Below are 18930 nucleotides of genomic sequence, written 5' to 3' on the forward strand. Positions count from 1 at the left end.
GACTCTTCAGCGGGGAAGAGGGGCAAGGCTCAGCGTGCTCCATACCTTGTATGTTCCTCCCATTGACGAAAAAGAGTTTGCATTTCCCCATTGGTCTCACTGGGGCTTCCCAGGTGGCTCTAGCGGTAAAGAACCCACCTGCCAATGCAGGAGACATAAGAGACGTGGGTCGATCCCTGGGTCGGAAAGATCCTCTGGAGGAGGAAATGGCAACCTACTCCAGTATTCTTGCCTGGAGAGTCCCTTGGACAGAGGAGCCTGGCGGGCTACAGTCCAGAGGGTCGCACAGAGTCGGAGGTGACTGAGTACGCATGCAGGCACCTCTCACCCAGGGCCAGGCTCTGGTCAGGATAGAGTCCCCATGGCCTAGGTCAGGATTTCAGGGACGGCCACTGCCCCTTGGATCTGACCCGTGTCCGCTACTTGGTTTCCTCGGGTGTCCTCACACTTGGGGAGGGAGAGCATAGCTGAGTACTTTCCTATGTCCTCCCCACAGGCTTACGTCCTGTTGGGACAGTTCCTCCTGATGCACAAGAGGGAAGCCGAGTTTCAGAAGTGGCTCATCTGTTGCTGCGGAGCCACCGAGTTTGAGGCCCGGGAGTGTTCCAACTGCCTGAAGGAATGGTGCGCCTGCTTCCTGTAGACCCAGTCTGGCCATGAGCCGCCTCCTGTTAAACAATGCCTCTGCATCGACCCTAGACTCCAAGTCGTTATTTTTCTTTTCCCCTTTATTGACACAGGTTTGTTATAAAAAGCAGCTCAAGAAAATAAAAGAGGACAAACACAAGCACAGTGACCTCCAGATTCCACCCAGAACCATTCACCTTACACCGATATCATGCCAGCTGTCTCTTAGCATACGTTTATCTCCAGGAATGGATAATTTTATTTTAAAATGGGAATTCAATTTTAACTCAGTGTAGTAGTTATCAACTGCTGCAGATCAAAGGAACCCAAAATGTAGCCACTTAACAGGAACAATCATTTTATCTCACTCAGGTTCTGAGGGTGGGGAACTGAGAGTTGCTTGGCTGGGTGGGTCTATCTCAGGGCCCCCTGTGAGATTATAGACTGTAGGCCAGGGAGCAGGTTAACCTGGGCTGGAGAACCCATATGGCTTCTCATGTAGCTGGTGGCCTGAGACCTCGGCTGCTCTCCAAGGGGGGCCTCTCTCAGGCTTTGATGACCTGGCTTCTAGGGTCACCCAGAGCAGGTGACCCAGGAAGGAATAAGAGGGCAGGAAGCCACCGTCTTTCATGACCTCAACTCTCACTCACACAACCTCACTTCTGCCTTGATTTGTTTTTAGAACCAAGTCCCTACGTCCTCAAGGGAGAATTAAACTTTTCTTGAAATAGTAAATAGTTCAGTTCAGTCACTCATTCATGTCTGACTCTCTGTGACCCCATGAACCGCAGCACGCCAGGCCTCCCAGTCCATCACCAACTCCCGGAGCATATCCAAACCCGTGTCCATTGAGTCGGTGATGCCATCCAACCATCTCATCCTCTGTCATCCCCTTATCCTCCTGCCCTCAATCTTTCCCAGCATCAGGGTCTTTTCAAATGAGTCAGCTCTTCGCATCAAGTGGCCAAAGTATTAGAGTTTTAGCTTCAACATCAGTCCATCCAATGAACACCCAGGACTGATCTCCTTTAGGATGAACTGTTTGGATCTCCTTGCAGTCCAAGGGACTCTCAAGAGTCTTCTCCAACACCACAGTTCAAAAGCATCAATTCTTTGGCGCTCAGCTTTCTTCACAGTCCAACTCTCACATCCATACTTGACTACTGGAAAAACCATAGCTTTGACTAGATGGACCTTTGTTGGCAAAGTAATGTCTCTGCTTTTTAATATGCTATCTAGGTTGGTCATAACTTTCCTTCCAAGGAGTAAGCGTCTTTTAATTTCATGGCTGCAATCACCATCTGCAGTGATTTTGGAGCCCCCCCCAAAAATAAAGTCAGCCACTGTTTCCACTGTTTCCACATCTATTTGCCATGAAGTGATGGGACCAGATGTCTAGTATGCAAACATTTTTAAGAGCATCACAAACAGGTTTTCGAGATACAATTTACATACGGTTTAACTCGTCCTTGTCAGGTGTGTAGTCCTATGAACGTTGACAAATGTGCTGTCCTGGACCACCACATCTTCATCCACCCCCAGAGAGTTCCCTTTAATCACCCCTCACCCTTCCCCAGCCCTTGGCAACCAAGGATCTGTTTTCTGTCCTCAGAGTTTTGACCTTTCCAGAAAACCATATAAATGGAATCGCACAATACGTAGCTTTCTGAGATTCCTTCACTTGGCATAATTCAGTGGGGGTGGATCCATGATACAGGTTTCTTCAACTTAAGAAACTTGGCAGCTGCTGTTGGTGTCCAGCTATATCCCGTGGACATTCACTGTCCTGGTAGAGTCCCGAACTTCCCTTAAAAGCACCCAAATGTTCTTGGCCTGAGGGGGTCTCTGGCTGCAGGAGTGGGTCAGCCCACGCACAAGGGAGAGAAGAGATGCTGGGAAGGTAACACCAGGGGAGCCCTTGGTCCTGATGGAAGTTGACAGTTGAACGCCCCAGGTCCTCTCCCCGTGGGTGGGGCAGCGCTGAGGTGGTTCCCCCATTTCCCCAGTGGGGGAGCCAGTTTCCCCACAAAGAGCAGCCCCCTCTCTTTAACACCTAGCCCCACTTCCTCCCCCATGCCCATATCCTGCTTTTCCAATCCTCTGCCAGGGTTTCCTGAAACTCCCCCTCCACCCCGACACACACACACACATACACACACACACTGAAATACTCAGATTTATTTGAGTCTGCTTCCAGAAGAACCCAAACTAAGACAACCGTGTTAAGACTTAATTTTAACAGAAGAAAAAAGGTGGAACAGAGCTGAAAAAATTGCTGAACTTCACTGAATTTCTTCTTTATCACTAGATATAGTCATTTCTAAGTTCATTTCTTCTGAGTTTAAAGAATAATGTGAGGCAAACAGTAAGAGAGAGGTTAGCATCCTTAGGTTTATTTTAAACTCTGTTTTTCAATATTAGACAGTATAAATTCCCACTGGGTTGGGGGGAAAAGGAAAAAGGAAATCAACACTCTCACTTCTTCTCTCTCATTTTTAAATTGGTTTTATTCTTGCTTTAAAAAAAATTTTTTTAATTGTGGTATAGTTACTTTACAATACAATGTGTTAGTTTCTATTGTATACCGAAGTAAATCAGCTATATGTTTACAAATATCCTCCCTTTGTTGAATTTCCTTTCCATCAGGTCACCAGAGAGCACTGAGCAGACTTCCCTGTGTTACACAGTAGGCTCTGGTTCTATTTTATACATTGATGTATATTTGTGTCAATCCTAGTCTCCCAACTCATTGCACCTCCCTTTCTCCCCTTGGTGTCTGGGTTTGTTCTCTATGTCTACATCTATTTCTGCTTGGCAAATAGGTTCATCTGTACCATTTTCTAGGTTTCACATTTATGTGTTTAGATATTTGTTTTTCTCTTTCTGACTTCACTCTTTATGACAGTCTCCAGGTCCTTTTAATTTCTCAAGGTTTAGAATGCATATACGTTCTTCCCTATAAGCATAACCCCTATAATTATTTAGTCTTAGTTTTATATTTAAGAGCTTATCATCAATCTTTGTTAGTATCATCATTTAAAAAAGCATAGCCTTGTCATTCTCAAATTCTTTATTTTGATACATTTCTTTGTTGGTTGAGGTGGACAGAATTAATCCACCTTAACTGGAAAGGGTCACAGTATGCTGTGGGCTTTGCAGGTGGTGCTAGTGGTAAAGAACTCATTTGTCAATGCAAGAGACATAAGAGACAAGGGTTCAATCCCTGGGTTGGGAAGATCCCCTGGAGGAGGGCAGGGCAACCCACTCCAGTATTCTTGCCTGGAGAATTCCATGGACAGAGGAGCCTGGCGGGCTACAGTCCATAGCGTCACAAAGAGTCAGACAGGACTAGCGTCAGGAGAGCTCTGAACACGGTAGCCGCTCTGAGACTCAGGTACATAGGAACTCCTGCTCCTGTGAGGACCATGGCCATGGAATGGAGATCTGGTGAATCACTACCTGTATTTCAAAGTCTCTGCCCAAAGTGGTACATTCCATGGATGCTCACATTTTGTTGGTCAAAGCAAGTCACATCATCCCTAACTCCAAGGGGCAGGAATTCTTCTGCATTCAGAAGAAGCAGAACTATTTGGTGACAGTAACAACCAAGACCACCCTCATTCAGTGAAACTCATTATTGTTTCTCTGGATGCCTCCCGAGTGTTATGTTTCCTAAATTCATAACATGGTTGGGATCTTTCTATTGGGGTCTGGGTAACTCCTTCTAACTCTGCTTCTCTAGTTCACCTCAAGGAGAGGTTGAGGAGGATTCCAAGAAAGCCAACGGGTTGGCCCAAACACTTAAACAGCTACATCTCCTGGGAGCCCAGGTTCTGACCGCCCAGAGTCTGTCCCTGTTGCCACCTGCACAGCCAACCCTGAGATCAAGCCTCTGCTGAAATAGTCAGTGTTTAGAAGTCACCTCCCTGCCCGGAATGGGAGCTGGTTGGCTCCAGGGAAGGAAGAAGGAAATAGTTAACCCCTCACTCCCTCCCACTCTCCTCCGACACTGAGGAAATTCATCCCTTTCACCAGGTTGGTGTCCAGGATCCTGTAGGAAGGTTGGGAGCTGAGAAGCCTAGAGGAGATGAGCCCCAGGCCGGAGGAGCCTCTACAGAAGGACCTAGCCCAGTAGACTTGAGTAGATGTTCCCTGTGTGATATCATTCGTGGGACATCTGGATGAACCCTGTCCCCCCAAATCTTCCCCATAAACACCAGGGATGCTCTGCATCAGCCATTCAATTCCTTCCATTCAGTTTTGTCTTCCTTGTAGGTAAAATTACTGGCTTCAGTTCTTCACTTCTCCTGGTACTTCTCTACCCCCATTATGTGATCTTGCAGCCTCCCTGTTAGAGGAAGAGTAACTCCCAGCCCCCTTGGGAGTTATTCTCCCCAAATTTGTAACTCTCCCCCCAAAACTACCATCCAGTGTTTTGTTGTATTTCTTTCCACTCTTTCTTCACTTGAATAGGTGTCCATTATGTTAATAACAGGTTTATTGAAATATATTTCTCACGTCATAAAATTCACTCTTTCAAAGTGTACAATTCAGTGGCCTTTGGTGTATTCCCAGAGTTGTGCAGCCACCACTGGTATTCAATTTCAGAATATATTCATCACCCCCAAAAGGATCTCCCATTAGCAGTCCCATTAGCCATCACCCCTCCCTGCCCCCCAGCCAGCCCTAGGTAACCACTAATCTACTTTCTGTCTCTATAGATTTGCCTATTCTGGACATTTCATAAAAATAGTATCATACACTCTGCAGGCTTTTCTGACTGGCTTCTTTCAGTGAACATAAGGTATTCAAGGCTCATCATGGTACAGCAAGTGAGTGTGTCCATTTAAACAATAAATGGAGATCTCATCAAACCTCAGGAAACATCTTGCTTCCTTCATTTATACATTAAAAAAATTTTTCGCCCATTATTAATCTTTGAAAAACAGTCTTTAGCAGTTATATAACAATTCATCAGATCTATATGCAATAATGTATTGAATTGTTCCTAGTTTTGGACTTCTAGGGTTTCTATGAGCAGGTAATCATGTTTTATTGAATGGGTGAATGATTTATTGGATTAATGAATAAACGCATGAATGGATGGATGAATGAATGGAGGCTTAAACATGAATCTTTGCAGCATTTCCTATTTCTCCTTTAGGAAGATGCAGAGAAAAGAATCTACTGTAGAAAAATGGACATTTTTAAAATTTTTCATTCTTACTGCAAATGCTTTTCTAGAAAGTTCGACCCAATCTGCTGAATGAGGCTTTGAGTTGGTCTGACCACATCTCACTCCATGAGTAAAACTGAATTCCTTATCGTGGCCCAGGAAGCCCTGCAGTCTGGTCTGTCCCCTGCCTAATCCCTTCTGTGTCTGCCCCCCACCCCCGCCCCAGCCAGCCTGGCCTCCCTGTTGGTCACACCCACTTGCTGGGAGTGGGGCTGGTGGCCTCTGCACATCTGTCCCCTGTGCCCAGAGCCCTTCCCCAGCCCCTCAAGGCTCACTGGTACCCTTCAAGGCTCTGCTTAAGAGACACTTCTGTGCAAGTTCCTCCTGTTTAAAACGTCACCCCCAGCAGCCCTGTCTCCTCCCCCAGCTTAATTTTCTTTTTCTCCATAGCACTTACCACCATCTAATATACTGCATAATGTGCTTATCTTGTTTATTGTTTCAGCCCCCTAAAATGAACAATTTGGGCCTGGCTCAGTGTCTGGCATGGGGAGGGGTTCAATAAATAAGTGTGGAGTTGAGTTGGCGGCCAGCAAGGAGGGCCCTCCCTATTAAATCAGGGGCCTCCTCCTCTAGAGGCTCTGTCTTCCATCAAGTCCTAGTCAATGTTCTTTCTTGACTCAGCTCTGGAGCCAACTGGCCTGGCCGCTGCCTTGAGGACTGTGGATTCTGCCCTGTAGTGAAACCTGGAGGAGGCGGCCCCTGACAGATACGCCCTGGTGACTAGAGAGCACTAAGGCATGTTACTGGAAGGAGCCCAAACCTTCCCGGGGCCCACACAGAACAGAGCGCACCAGTGACCACACAGCCCCCTGGCCTTGGAGCCACTTGTCAGGGCCTGGTGTCCTCACCAGCCTCCAGAGAGCAGCTCCAGCCCAGACACAGATGGGAGCCCCCAGTCTCTGCAGAGCAGGCGGCTTCCTGGTACACACAGCTTGTTAAGGGGGGGAGAGGAAGCACCCACAGTAAGCTGGGACTCCCCCTCAGCCAGATTGGCAAAGCAGCAGGGAATTCCTCAAAGGCCTCCCATTGTGGGCCACTTCCGGCCAGGCTCCCAGGGGCTTCCAGGGCAGCCAGCGGATCAAAATCCCCAAATCCACATGGCGATGTTTTTAAAGGACCCATGAGTCAGTGGATGCCTGACGCTCCATCATTTATGGTCTCAGGGTTGGTCCTGAGCCAAGGAAGCACATTCAGAAATGGCCCCAACCCCACAAGTTGCCCCCAGGTCACCCCCGCCAGCAGGCTGGCCCACCAGGTGGGCCAAAGGGCTTCCCTCCTGATCTGCCCCATAAATCCACTGCCCACCCAGACCCCCCCAGCCCAGCTCCAGGACCCAGCCACTGTGGAGGGGGCCACTTGGTCCTTGCTGGAAACATTTCTGGAATTCGGCCTTCAGAATGACTAACCCTCAAGATATACTCTTAAATATTCCCAGTGGATCAAATCTGCATCTTCTGAAGGTCCATTTGAATTTTGGGGAAAAGAAAGTTATTTAGAGCAAAGTCTAGTAAATAGGATGAGTGATTGAGTTGTGGAACATGATTGTTTAGTATTCCCCATTGAAGTGTGTAATATATACACAGAAAGACACACAAATTATAAATAGGCAGCTTGGTGAGTTTTAGGGAATGGAATACAGCCCAGGTGGAGAACAGGTTTCTACTGGCAGCCAGGAGGCCCTTCAAGCCCCTTCAGACAGGTCCATCTTCCACAGGCTATCCTGACATCTAGCAGTAGAGACTGTTTAGCTTGCTCTTGAACTTGACGCAATGGGAGCCTGCAGTGTGTACACTTCTGTGCCTGGCTCTTCCCATGTTTGTTTGCAGGATTCATGCATGCTAGTGAAGGCACAATTCTTTCCTTTTCTTGACTATGTACTATTCCGTTACTCAACTGGACTAGCTTGTTTATTGACAAATAGTGCTGCAGAGAATACTCTTGTACCTGTCTTTTGTTTTCATTTGTCTTGGGCTTATGCCCAGAGTGGAATTACTGACTCACAGGGTATATGTGTATTTAGCTTTCCCAGACACTGTAAAACATTTCATTGTGAGACACAGTAACGTAAACATTTCTTGAGAGGCTGGGACCTTGGGACAGGCATAATGTACCTCTCGTGCTGGCATTTCAGGATCCCCACAAATAATTTCAAACTCCCTATCTCTCTCTAAACCCCAAGATTCCAGAGCACCCATCCAGGGAAATCTTCATTTAAAGTTACAGCTTTTTGTTCATCGTGGATTTTTTGTGTTACTTTTGAATTTTTAAAAAATCATGTTAAAATGTTGTTTATCCAGACTCCTGAGGTTCTAGGTGCCCCTTCAAAGTGGAGCTCAAGGCAAGTGCTCCTTGCTTCTCAGCGGCTGCAGCCCTGGCCTTGCCTTCTTGTCAAGGTCCCTCTCAGCAAAGAGCCTGGCCTTGGGGTAATGTTCCCCACCAAGTGAGGCTGAGTGAGAGGAGAGGAGGGGTCCAATCATTGTGGCCCAGAGAAGAACTCCACAGTCCCTTCCCTCTCCCCCACTCCATGAGGCCTGCCAGGCTGGGAGGCCGGCTGTTGAAGAAGCATGGCCCTGGACAGGTGGCTAGAAGTTCCCAGTTCACCACCCCACACCTCCTGAGACTGCCCTCCTCCCGCCAAGCCTCCTGCCACCTTTGAAATCCACCCAGGGACAGCATTCATTTCACTTCCCTGGAGTCATTCTGACTTGAGTCCTGTGAATCTTTCAAATTGAAGGCACGTTTCACAACAGTTTGGTAGAAAAACACAATCGTCACCCATTTGAAGCTATAGATTTTCCCCCAGAGCTGTTCGGTTTCACTTCACTGTCCCCAGGTTCCAGGTTTCATTCCTTTTTGCTCTACAGCTGCTTTTCTCTGTCTCTCCCCACCCAAGCCCTGCAGGTGCTGCTGCCCAGGGCTCAGTTGGAAGGGGCTCTGGCAGTTTCTGTGGAGGTCAAGGCGTCAAGGGAGGCAACAGCTTTCTTTAAAATGAAAATGAGACTATTTCCCAGCCAAGTAGGGCACCTTGCACCCTACTGAGGTTTAATGCCTCAGAAAACTGTATACTGCCGCTCCGCCAAGTAAACAAGCCCTGTTCTTTGAATTCATGGAGGCTGACCTACTCCTTTACCCCTCACCCCAAGGCCCCACAGTCCCCTCCCAGATGCACGTTGAAGGGAAAAGCATGAATCACAACCCCCACACTGGAAACCACCCAGATGTCCATCAGTGGTAAAACGGTGTGTTTTGTTGCTCGTCGTGTCCAGCTCTTTGCAACCCCATGGACTGTAGCCCACCAGGCTCCTCGTCCATGGGATTCTCCAGGCAAGAATACTGGAGTGGGTTGCCATTTCCTTCTCCAGGTAAAATGGTAAAATGTTTTTAAAAAAAAAAAAAAAAAAAGGCAAAAATAAATAATCATCAATAATAACCGTAACAAATAAAAAGAAGTAACAGGTCAGTCGTGTCCAACTCTTTTCAACTCCGCAGACTGTAGCTGGTCAGGCTCCTCTGTCCGTGGGATTCTCCAGCCAAGTAAATAAATGGATGAATAAATGCCATCCAATGGAATATCCTACAGCAATGAGAATGAATAACTGTGACTATATACACAGACCGTCATGCTGAACAAAAGAGGCCAGGCACAGAGCGTGTGCTGGGTGATTCCGTGCCCATGGGGCACTGCCATCCACCAACAGGGGCTGCCTCGCGGGGACGGGCTGCAGGCGGTGCAGGGCTCTGGAGCAGGTGTGGTCGTGGCTCTTGAGCTGGGCTGCCCTGTTTGTGAAAATGCATCAAATTGTACTTTTAAACACCTGTGCACATATCTATGTGTCTGTTACATTTAAATGAGTCAGGAGCAGCAGGCAGCCGTCTCCCCTCCCAACTGTCCTCTTGGATCTGATGAGCAGTGAGTGAGGTGGTGTGGGAGCAGAGAGGTACACCTAGGCTCCTGAACGCCCCCCAGGAGAGGGGAGAGACCCCAAAGCTGCTCCCACCTGTCCCATCCCAGAGTGGCTCAGCCGGGCCAGTCACCTGGATCGTGACTCCCTTCTTGCCCCCAGGATCCCAGTCCAGTCCAGTGGATGCCAGGGGCAGGGAGGTGGGCCCACTTCTCCACGGAGAACCTGAGCCCTCTGAAGCAGAGCTGAGACAGGATTGCTGTCACCTGCCTGCAGGGCTGTGACAAGGACAATGGTACTCTTCAGCCAGGTCAGCTCAGCCCCCCATGAATACACAGCCCCTCCAGAAGCCAGCGGGTCGGAGCAGCTCCCGTGACACAGGTCACGTGTGTCTTGAGAACCTCTTATTGGCCAGACGCTCTGCTGGGTGCTGGCAGTCCACCCCTGTCTCTGGCTCATTGACAGATGAAAATCAAACGTGAAAATAAACAAGGCAATCAATTCAACAGGACAGTGGACAGCAGACCCACCCCTAATATCTACCAGCTCCAGACAAGAGCTCGCATGAAAGCCACCAGCCTAGAGGCATAGGCAACCTGGGTTCAGCTACCTGGCACTTTTGGGCAACCATTGATGGTCATTGGATTCATGCCTCCCAGCATGGGGCACGGCAAGCCTCCACCACCCCTAAAAATATCTGAAAACCCAGCCACATGTGTGCTCCCCATAGAGACCCGTCAAAATCAGCCGATCATCTGTTCAGCAGGCTAATTGGAAATGAGTCACTTTTATTACTCACCGAGTGGGGGTAAAGACTGTCTACGTATCGGTTGGGTTCTCTGGGGGTGTCAAGGCAGGGTATCCCCAGGACTATTTGAGATAGGGACAGAAATCCAATTCCAATTGGGTTGAACAGCAGTACAACAAATTCATTTGTTTATGTACCTGAGAAGTCTTGGGAGCTGGCTTCAGGATTAGCAGGCTCCTGGTGCTCCAGTTTTATTCCAGTCCCCTAAGTTTTAAGTATATTGATCCAGGTCAGATGGATCCGTTCAGAATTTTTAAGTGTGGATGGAGCCAAAGGAACCACTCACTGCTCAGGGCTCTCTGGTTCTACAGATCCCAGGCGCTGGGAGGTCTCACCACCTGGAAGGAGGGCAGTAGCGTCTTGCCCGCCATCCAGCAATCTGGAGGTCTGAACTCTGCATCCCAGGGGCTCAGCTTGTTTTGTTTGGCTCTTGTTTCATTTAGAAAATGTGGGGGTCATTTGCCAACACTTATCAATTAGGAGGTTTTGAATAAAAATCCCCTGGAGGCCAATCCAGCAGCTTCTCTCTGCAGCCTCCGGCATCACAGGCTGGAACTCAACCCCACTCCCTCCCCAGGAGACGTCGACCAGTGACAAGGATGCTGGAGGAATAAAGCCCCAGAATCCTTGCCCTCAGTGGTGACTCTAAAGGATGCTCCACACTCGTCAGCTCCCTGGGCCTCAGCAGCCTGGTTTACACTCTGATCAGCATCTTCCCATTCTCCCCCACCACCCCCACTCCCCATTCGTGCTTCCAGGAGTCACCTCCCAATCCTCTGCTGGCAACAGCCCTGTCTGCTCCTGCATTTCAATCCAACCCTCAGCCCACTCCTCCCAGTGAAGCCCTCTGCCCTGCTGGGTGGATTCCTCTGGAGCTGGCTGGGACTCAGTCCTGATGCAAGAGCCACGGACCTCCCAGAGGCCTCTGCATTTTGGAGAAAGAGCCTGTCATTTCAGAGAAACCTCCAGCACAGCCTTCACAGAGTTCTGCAGTTCCAGTCTTTTCTATGCTTACTGTAAAGGCCGTGCAAGTGGTTATTTGCTTTCCAGCCTGGAGCACTGAGGGGCTCCTTCTAAAAATATCTCAACACACTCATAGGTCTCCACTGCCCAGATGCATGTTTGTCAGTTGCTCTTGAGCCTGTGGTCAAGCAGCCTGGTAGGATCCAGCCAAGCGCCAAGGCTGTGGTTCAAAGCGCTTTGCCTGCTCTGTGGACACCCACCCTCTCTGAGAGAAACAGCAGGGCGGTGAGATTCATCGTGAGGCTGGCTCCAAGGGCAGGGGCTTCGTAGAGCTTGACAACAGGCCTGGCACTTAAAATATGCACCAATAAATATTTGTTAGACAAGAATTCTGAAGCCATCTGGGTGGTTTTCTCTCCCTCTCCTTCAGAACAGAGTCCACACACATAGGGTGCTGTTGCTGGTAGCCAGCAATAGCTGGAGCTGACCTCGTGTCGGGGGCATCAGAGGGTTAATTCTTGTGCTCTCTCATCTCATGGAATATTCGAGGCCTCTCATAGGGTGAGTGCCACGCTCTGAGCTGGAAGTACCTCCACGATGCTGTATTGTTAAGTGGAAGAGGAGCAGGCCAAAGACTGCTTGTGAGAAAAGGAAATATTGCTCATAGCTGTGTGAAACACCTCTGGAAGATAAAGTCAGAGGCTGCTGGTGGGAGAGGTTGGACGTGGAGGGTCCAGGTGAGCAAGAAACTTCACTTTGTATATTTTATAACGTATGCACTATAAAAAATACACACACGCGCGCACACACACACACACGCACGCACACACACACGCGTTTATGACCTACTTAGAGACCTGAAATGGGTTCTGCAGGGGAGGGGGTGGGGTACAAGGGTGATGGGTTGTCTTTCCTGAACAGGAATCTGGGCAGCCATTCCTGGGGGTGAATCTCTTCAGTGTCTTGGCTTCATCTCCTTGCCATGGTTTCCAGGGCCTTCCAGGCCTGACCACATGGCCTCGCCTCTCGCCATGGCCCTCTCCCCCTCCCCCACCTCTCTCTCCCCAACAAAGCCCACCTGGGATTCCCCAAGCAGGGCTCCTGGCTCCCTCTCATCCCTGGGAACAGTGCCTCCCAGGGTACCTTCCACACTCTGTGACTGCCCCCTCACCCTAGCCCCCATCCCCAAGTTCTCACATTCTCCCTTCGGACTCTCCTGGGGTTGAAGTGTCTCCATCTCCTGCCACACAAAGCCCAAGAGGCAGCCCTGACCACCAACACCTGGTCCAGCTCAAGCATACACCTGACAACACATGATGGATGGATGAGCAGGTGGGTGGATAAACAGATGGGTGGATGGATGAACAGATGGGTGGATGGATGAACAGGTGGGTGGGTGGAGAGATGGGTGGATGGATGAACAGGTGGGTGAATGAATGGATGGGTGGATGGATGAACAGGTGGGTGGATGAACGGATGGGTGGATGGATGACCAGATTGGTGAATGAACAGATGAGTAGATGAATGGATAGGTGGATGGATCTATTTGGAAGGGGCTGAGTCTGACCCACCCAGACTCACTTGCTGTTACCACCTCCCTTTGTAGTATCTGCCTTTCTTCACTCAAAGGTGATGCCCGTGAACAGGTCAGGCTGGAAGGGCCCTGGGAATTAGCCCCAGCACCTCAGCCAATGGCCCATGGGCACAAACCCATTCTCCTCTCTCAGGAAGTGGGGCGTCATCCTGAGGAGTGTGCACTGCATCCCCGCACAGGTAACTGGCTCCATGACACACCAGTACCAGCTCCTCCCCTTCCCTTCTGACCCACCCCCCAACCCTTATCAACATCTCCTGGCCCCCTCCCAAATAAACGACTTGCCCGTGAATCCTTGCCTCAAGGTCCAGCGGCAGGACTTCTTAACACGTACACCGTCTGATGGTGCATGAAGCTAAACTGGGGCCGCCAAGGCCAGGCCCTGGACCTTCGCTGGCTCCTCCACAGAGCGTACACGGGTGGGCACAAGAAAGGACAGAGGCTGGCGAGCATTCAGAAGAGGGGGCTACAACTGCAAAGCTGATAGAAGCAGCCAGGATTTCAGGTGCAGAGGCAAACATAAGGCCCCCGGGGCAGAGAGCTGGATGGAGGTGAAAGGCCTTCCACCAGGGCAGCACGGGATGCCTGGAGTGGAGGGAGGGGGGTGGGCTCCCCCAGTCCTGCCATAGGCAGGGCCGTGGTGCTCAGGGAGGGAGGCTGAAGCCCATGACCACGTCCTGTCCAGCCCTGGGAGGGAGGCCCAGGCAGCCCATGATCAAGCATAAAGCGACACGCTGCAGACTGGGTGAGGCCGGAGCTTGGGTCTACCTGCAGGGCCACCTGAGGGGTAAAGTGGACCCTGAATGAACATTCCCAGTTTCCTACTGAAGAATCCATACCTCTAACAGCCTGGGGGCCAGGGCCCAGATTTGATAGGGAGGACTAAGCTCTCTTGGGGGTCTTGAACTTGCACGTCTGGGATCCCGAATTAAAGATGGCTTCTGGCCTTGGGTATGGGGATAGCACACAAGGCTGACAAGGACAGACACAGACTCCATGCGTGAAGGGGGGGCCACCGGGAAGGGCGGCCAGGAGTCTGGACAGTGCGGACCCTCCCTGCAGCCCAGATCTGCTGTCTCTGTTCCCTCTGGTTCTGGGGTCAGGCAGGTGGGTGACTCCAGACACAGTCAGGAAGGGACCTCTACACGTGCCACCTGCTGCAGCAGAGGGACCTGGCTCCTCTCTGAAAACCAGATGCCAGCGCCACGTCTGGCACATAGTAGCTGCTCAATGAGTATATGGCAAATAGAGGAAGAGATCCCAGGCCCAGCCTAGGAACTGACCTAGCAGTGAACACACGGAGTCTGCTCTTTAGGGAGGAGATTGCCATAAGGTGATGTTCAATATTAAGTGCTTTGAAGCAAATGGACAGGGCTGTACCCTGATGGTGGGGAGTGGATGTGATATGGGGCTTGGGGAGCTGCTCAGAGCTGAGACCCAAAGGATGTGAAGGTGCGAGCTTTGGGCAGGTGAGGAGCTATGTCCCTGACAGAGGGCGTGGCCAACACACACACTCACACAATTTAAAACTAGAGAAAGAAAGCTGAGGTTAGAACAGGCCTTGCTTATGCAGAGTAAAGCAAATAATAAGTGATGTCATGGAATAAAGGGTAAGGCATGTGGTTAGGGGTTCAGCTTTGCTGCTAACTCCCTGTGTGGCCCTGAGGGTCATTCTCTCTGGGCTTCCTTCCTTCTTGCTGCAAAATGAGGGAGGTGGCTAGCATCTGGAGGTAAGGGGGAGGTGTTGCTAGCACCACACACACCACCTCTGAGAACAGACTGTGTGCATCTCTTTCCAGCTCCACGGTCAGTGACATCACACAGGTGGGATGAGATGGGCCATCAAGGGACTGTTTATACCATGGACATTGCAAATGCTGCAAGTCAGATTTTTTTTTTTTTTTGAGAGCTAGTTGCTAAATATTTACCAGCACACTGGCCTAGAGATTACACCCCAGCTCTTGCTAAAGTCTCTTAAGTGTAGACGAGAGCTTGTTCCTATCCCAGAGGCCTGGGAACTCAGCATCTCAGGAGAACTCTCTTTAAAGCCTCCTACTGTTATTTCTGGGCTTCCCTTGCTGCTTCCCTTGCAGCTGGTAAAGAATCCACCTGCAATGCCCGAGACCTGAGTTCGATCCCTGGGTTGGGAAGATCTCCTGGAGAAGGGAAAGGCTACCCACTCCAGTAATCTGGCCTGAGGAGTTCCGTGTACTGTATAGTCCATGGGGTTGCACAGAGTTGTACACGACTGATCGACTTTCACTTTCACTGTCATTTTTAAATTCATAGTTTTACATTCTGTGCCTTAAGGGAGCTCTGCATCTTGCTTCCTCACACATTGCAAAATAAAAAAATTTTACTTTCCTGACTTCAGGGACATGCCTGTTGTTAGTGCTGTGGGTTTGTTAACATCACACACACACACACCTGTTCTTCCTGCCTGAGTGTCCTCTGTGCTCAAGGCCAGCATCATTCAGTCCCTCCAGGTGTAAGGCCTCCCCCTCCATCCTCTCTCCCTCGCTTATCTCTGTTCCTTCCAAACCCCAGGCCCTGGACTTGGACTTGGGCCTTGGGGGCAAGGGAGGAAGCCAGCCCCATTGGCCCACTGATGAATGCATGGGTGCCCCACGGTTCAGGACAGAAGCAGGCAGAATCTGCCCATGACAGTGGCACCCAGGCCCGGCCAGTAGACTGCCCAAAACCTCTTGGGATCGAGCAGCTGCCCCGCTCCCTGCAGGGAGCCCCACAAACGTTGCCAGCACCCACAGGGTGTGTCTCCGTAGACAGAAAAGAACAGGACTTCCCTTTCCTCCCCCTGCCCCTCTGGAAGCATGTGGGCTTAGCCCTTCACGCCGCGGCTGGGCCAGGAGATCTATTCTCTGGCCCAGACCTGCGGATGCCGCAGGCTTCCTGGCTGACCTTGGACAGACACTTGTGTTTTGTCTGTGCCTCTTTTTCCACCACTGGCTGCCTCTAACCTCACTGTTGGGGGGTGGCTGGGGCAGAGGGGGCAGGATTCTCCAAGACAGCCTCGAAAAACAGACAATAGTTCCACACACAGAGCTGAGCGTGTGGGCTGAGGGTCCGTATCACTGAGAGAGGGGCCGAGACCCCCTGTGTGGATACCAGCCCCTAGGGTGCGAGAATGTCCATCAGGGAAAATTCCAGAACGTTCCAAAGCAATGTCATGCCCCAAAGGGGACCTGAGACCTCTGTGGAAGGGAGCAGAATTCGATGGGGGCGGGGGAGCTGGGAACTATTATACAGTAAAGGGGCCCTGTCCTCCCCCCTCCTCTAAGCTTCCTGCTGTTTCCACCTCCTGCCCTCTGGACTGCCTCCCCCATCACTCCACCAAACTGGCCCCCAAGGGTGCCACCTCTTCATTGCGGATCCAATGGCCACCCCCCAGAATGCAGCTCACCACCCATATTGTGATATTTTGACAACCTTTGACCTCCTTCACTTAAACATTCTTCTCTATGGGGATCTTAGCTGGGGTTCAGTAGGGCAGAGCCCAGGACTTGGGTGCAGAGAGTTCACTCGGGAGGAGGCCCAGGAGGCAGGAGTAAGGTCAGAGGAGGGAAGCCGGGACAGAGCTCATGTTCTTGGGCACCTGGGGTTTGCTCCCTCCTTGGCGCCCCCCACTAGGAATATACAGGATGTGCCCTTAGGTTATCTCTGCAGAGGACAAAAGCTGGGGCTTGAGCTGTGCCCCACGGTTACTTCCCAGGAGCATGAATCCCCCGAGGCAGAGAGTGGTGGGTGCTTGTGCTGGGAACACACCTGTGTGCACAGGAAACATTTACGCTGCAGCCATGGTCAGCGGTGGATGGAGGGATGAGGTGGGGGATGCCAGGATGTCCCCTGGACTTGACTTCCCCGACAGCTCCCCCGTGGTCCTCCTCCTTCCCCGGGACACATCTCTCCACCTGTTTCCAGGGCCTCTGAGCCCCGCCCCTCGCAAAGCTCCTCACCCAGTCTGCTCCCTGCGGACCCCTCACCCCTGCCCTTCCACCTGAAGCCCTCGGCTTGTCTCCTGCACTGCACTAAGCCCATTGTGCGAACGCTCTTCTGTTTGCGCTTCTTCCTCCCCAAGAAGCTTCTTAAAAGCAGAGATGGGTGGCCTGTCACCTACCACAGGCACATGGCTGGAGCACCTCCACTTGGGACCCAGAGAGGTCACTGGACGGCATCTGCGGGGAGCTGGGCTGGTCTGCGCTCGTGGTGCTGGCTGACACGTTTGGCACTTTGATGGGGTTCAGCTGGGGCCGCCAACCAGAGCGTCCACAGGGTGCCTCTCCAGCATGGTGGTCTCAGACAGGGGGACACGGAGGCTCAGAAGTCCTGCCAGCCAGGAGGAGGCCGCCGGAAGTCACAGAGCAACCCTCCCCTCACGCCCCGCTGGTGGAAGTGGACGTGAGCTCACCCAGATTCAGGGACTCCACCCCTCCAAGGGAGGAGTGCTCAAGAGTTTGTGGTCTCCCATGGCCTCTGGTGGGGGAGGAATATAGGAAGAGATGAGAGGGGATAAAATAAAATAAATAAGAAATTCTATGTTGAATGGTGGCTCCATCAACATGACTAACTCCAGGAACCTGTGAATGTGACATTATTTGGCGAAAAAAATAAAATCTTTGCAGAAGAAATTAACTTAAGGATCCTAAGATGAGATCATCTGGGATTAACTGGTGGGCCCTAAATCCAATAGCAGGTGAGCCCATAAGAGTGAGGCAGAGGGTGATCAGACAGAAGAGGAAACAGGACAAGGATGGGATCATGTAGCCACCAGCCAAGGGGCCCCCGGAGCTGCCCAAAGCAGGACAAAGCAGGCAGGATCCTCACCTAGAGCCTACAGAAGGAGTGGGGCCCAGCAACACCTCGGTTTTGGACTTCTAGTCTGAGGATCTATGGGATGATAAATTTCTGATTAAAAAAATTTTTTTTATTTTATGGAGGTATAGTGGATTTATAATTGTGTTCATTTCTGCTATACAGTAAAAAGAGTCTGTCATACATATATATACATTCTTTGGCATATTCTTTTCCATTATGGTTTATTACAGGATACTGAATATAGTTTGCTGTGCTATACAGTAGGACATTGCTGTTTATCCATCTTCTATACACTAGTTTGCATCTGCTGACCCCACACTCCCACTCAATCCCTTCTGCACTCCCCCTCCCCCGGGCAATCACAAGTCTGTTCTCACAGACCCTATGTCTGTGGGTCTGTTTTGTAAATAAGTTCATTTGTGTCACTTTTAGATTCCATGTATAAGTGGTATCATATGATACTTGTCTTTTTCTGTCTGATTTACTTCACTTAGTATGATCATCTCTGAATCCACCCATATTGCTTGCTGCAAATGGCATTGTTTCATTCTTTTTTTATGGCTGAGTAATATTCCACTATCTATATATACCACATCTTCTTTATCCATTCATCTGTCAGTAGACACTTATGTTGCTTCCATGTCTTGGCTATTGCGAAGAGGGCTGCTATGAACATTGGATGCATATATCTTTTCAAATGAGTTTTCTCTGGATATGTGCCCAGGAATGGGATTTCTGGGTCAAATGGCAACTCTGTTTTTAAACTTCCAATGTTTGAAGTACTGGTTTGTGGTCATTTGTCACAGCAGCCCCAGAGAACCGATAGTCACTGAGACAGGACAATGTAAGAGGATCTTAAGAAAGGGATTCTTTCCATCTCATTCTGACAGAGGCCAAAGCCAACCAAATAGGTGGTAAGAGGCCTATACATCAAGACGCTTGGCTCAGACACACAGAAACCAGG

The 18930-nt window shown here is 50.3% G+C and overlaps 1 protein-coding gene across 2 annotated transcripts in view; it reads left to right on the top strand.

Annotated features, from left to right (window-relative positions):
• Positions 1-643, top strand: part of BANF2 (BANF family member 2) — a 38865-nt gene extending 38222 nt beyond the window's left edge. For both annotated transcript variants that reach the window (XM_061125852.1, XM_061125851.1), the window contains exon 3: positions 497-643. In XM_061125852.1, coding sequence (XP_060981835.1) covers positions 497-643 — 147 coding nt within the window. The remainder of the gene's footprint in view (positions 1-496) is intronic.
• Positions 644-18930: the final 18287 nt, after the last annotated feature.

Source organism: Dama dama, chromosome 23, assembly GCF_033118175.1.
Source record: "Dama dama isolate Ldn47 chromosome 23, ASM3311817v1, whole genome shotgun sequence".
NCBI classification, from domain to species: Eukaryota; Metazoa; Chordata; class Mammalia; order Artiodactyla; family Cervidae; genus Dama; species Dama dama.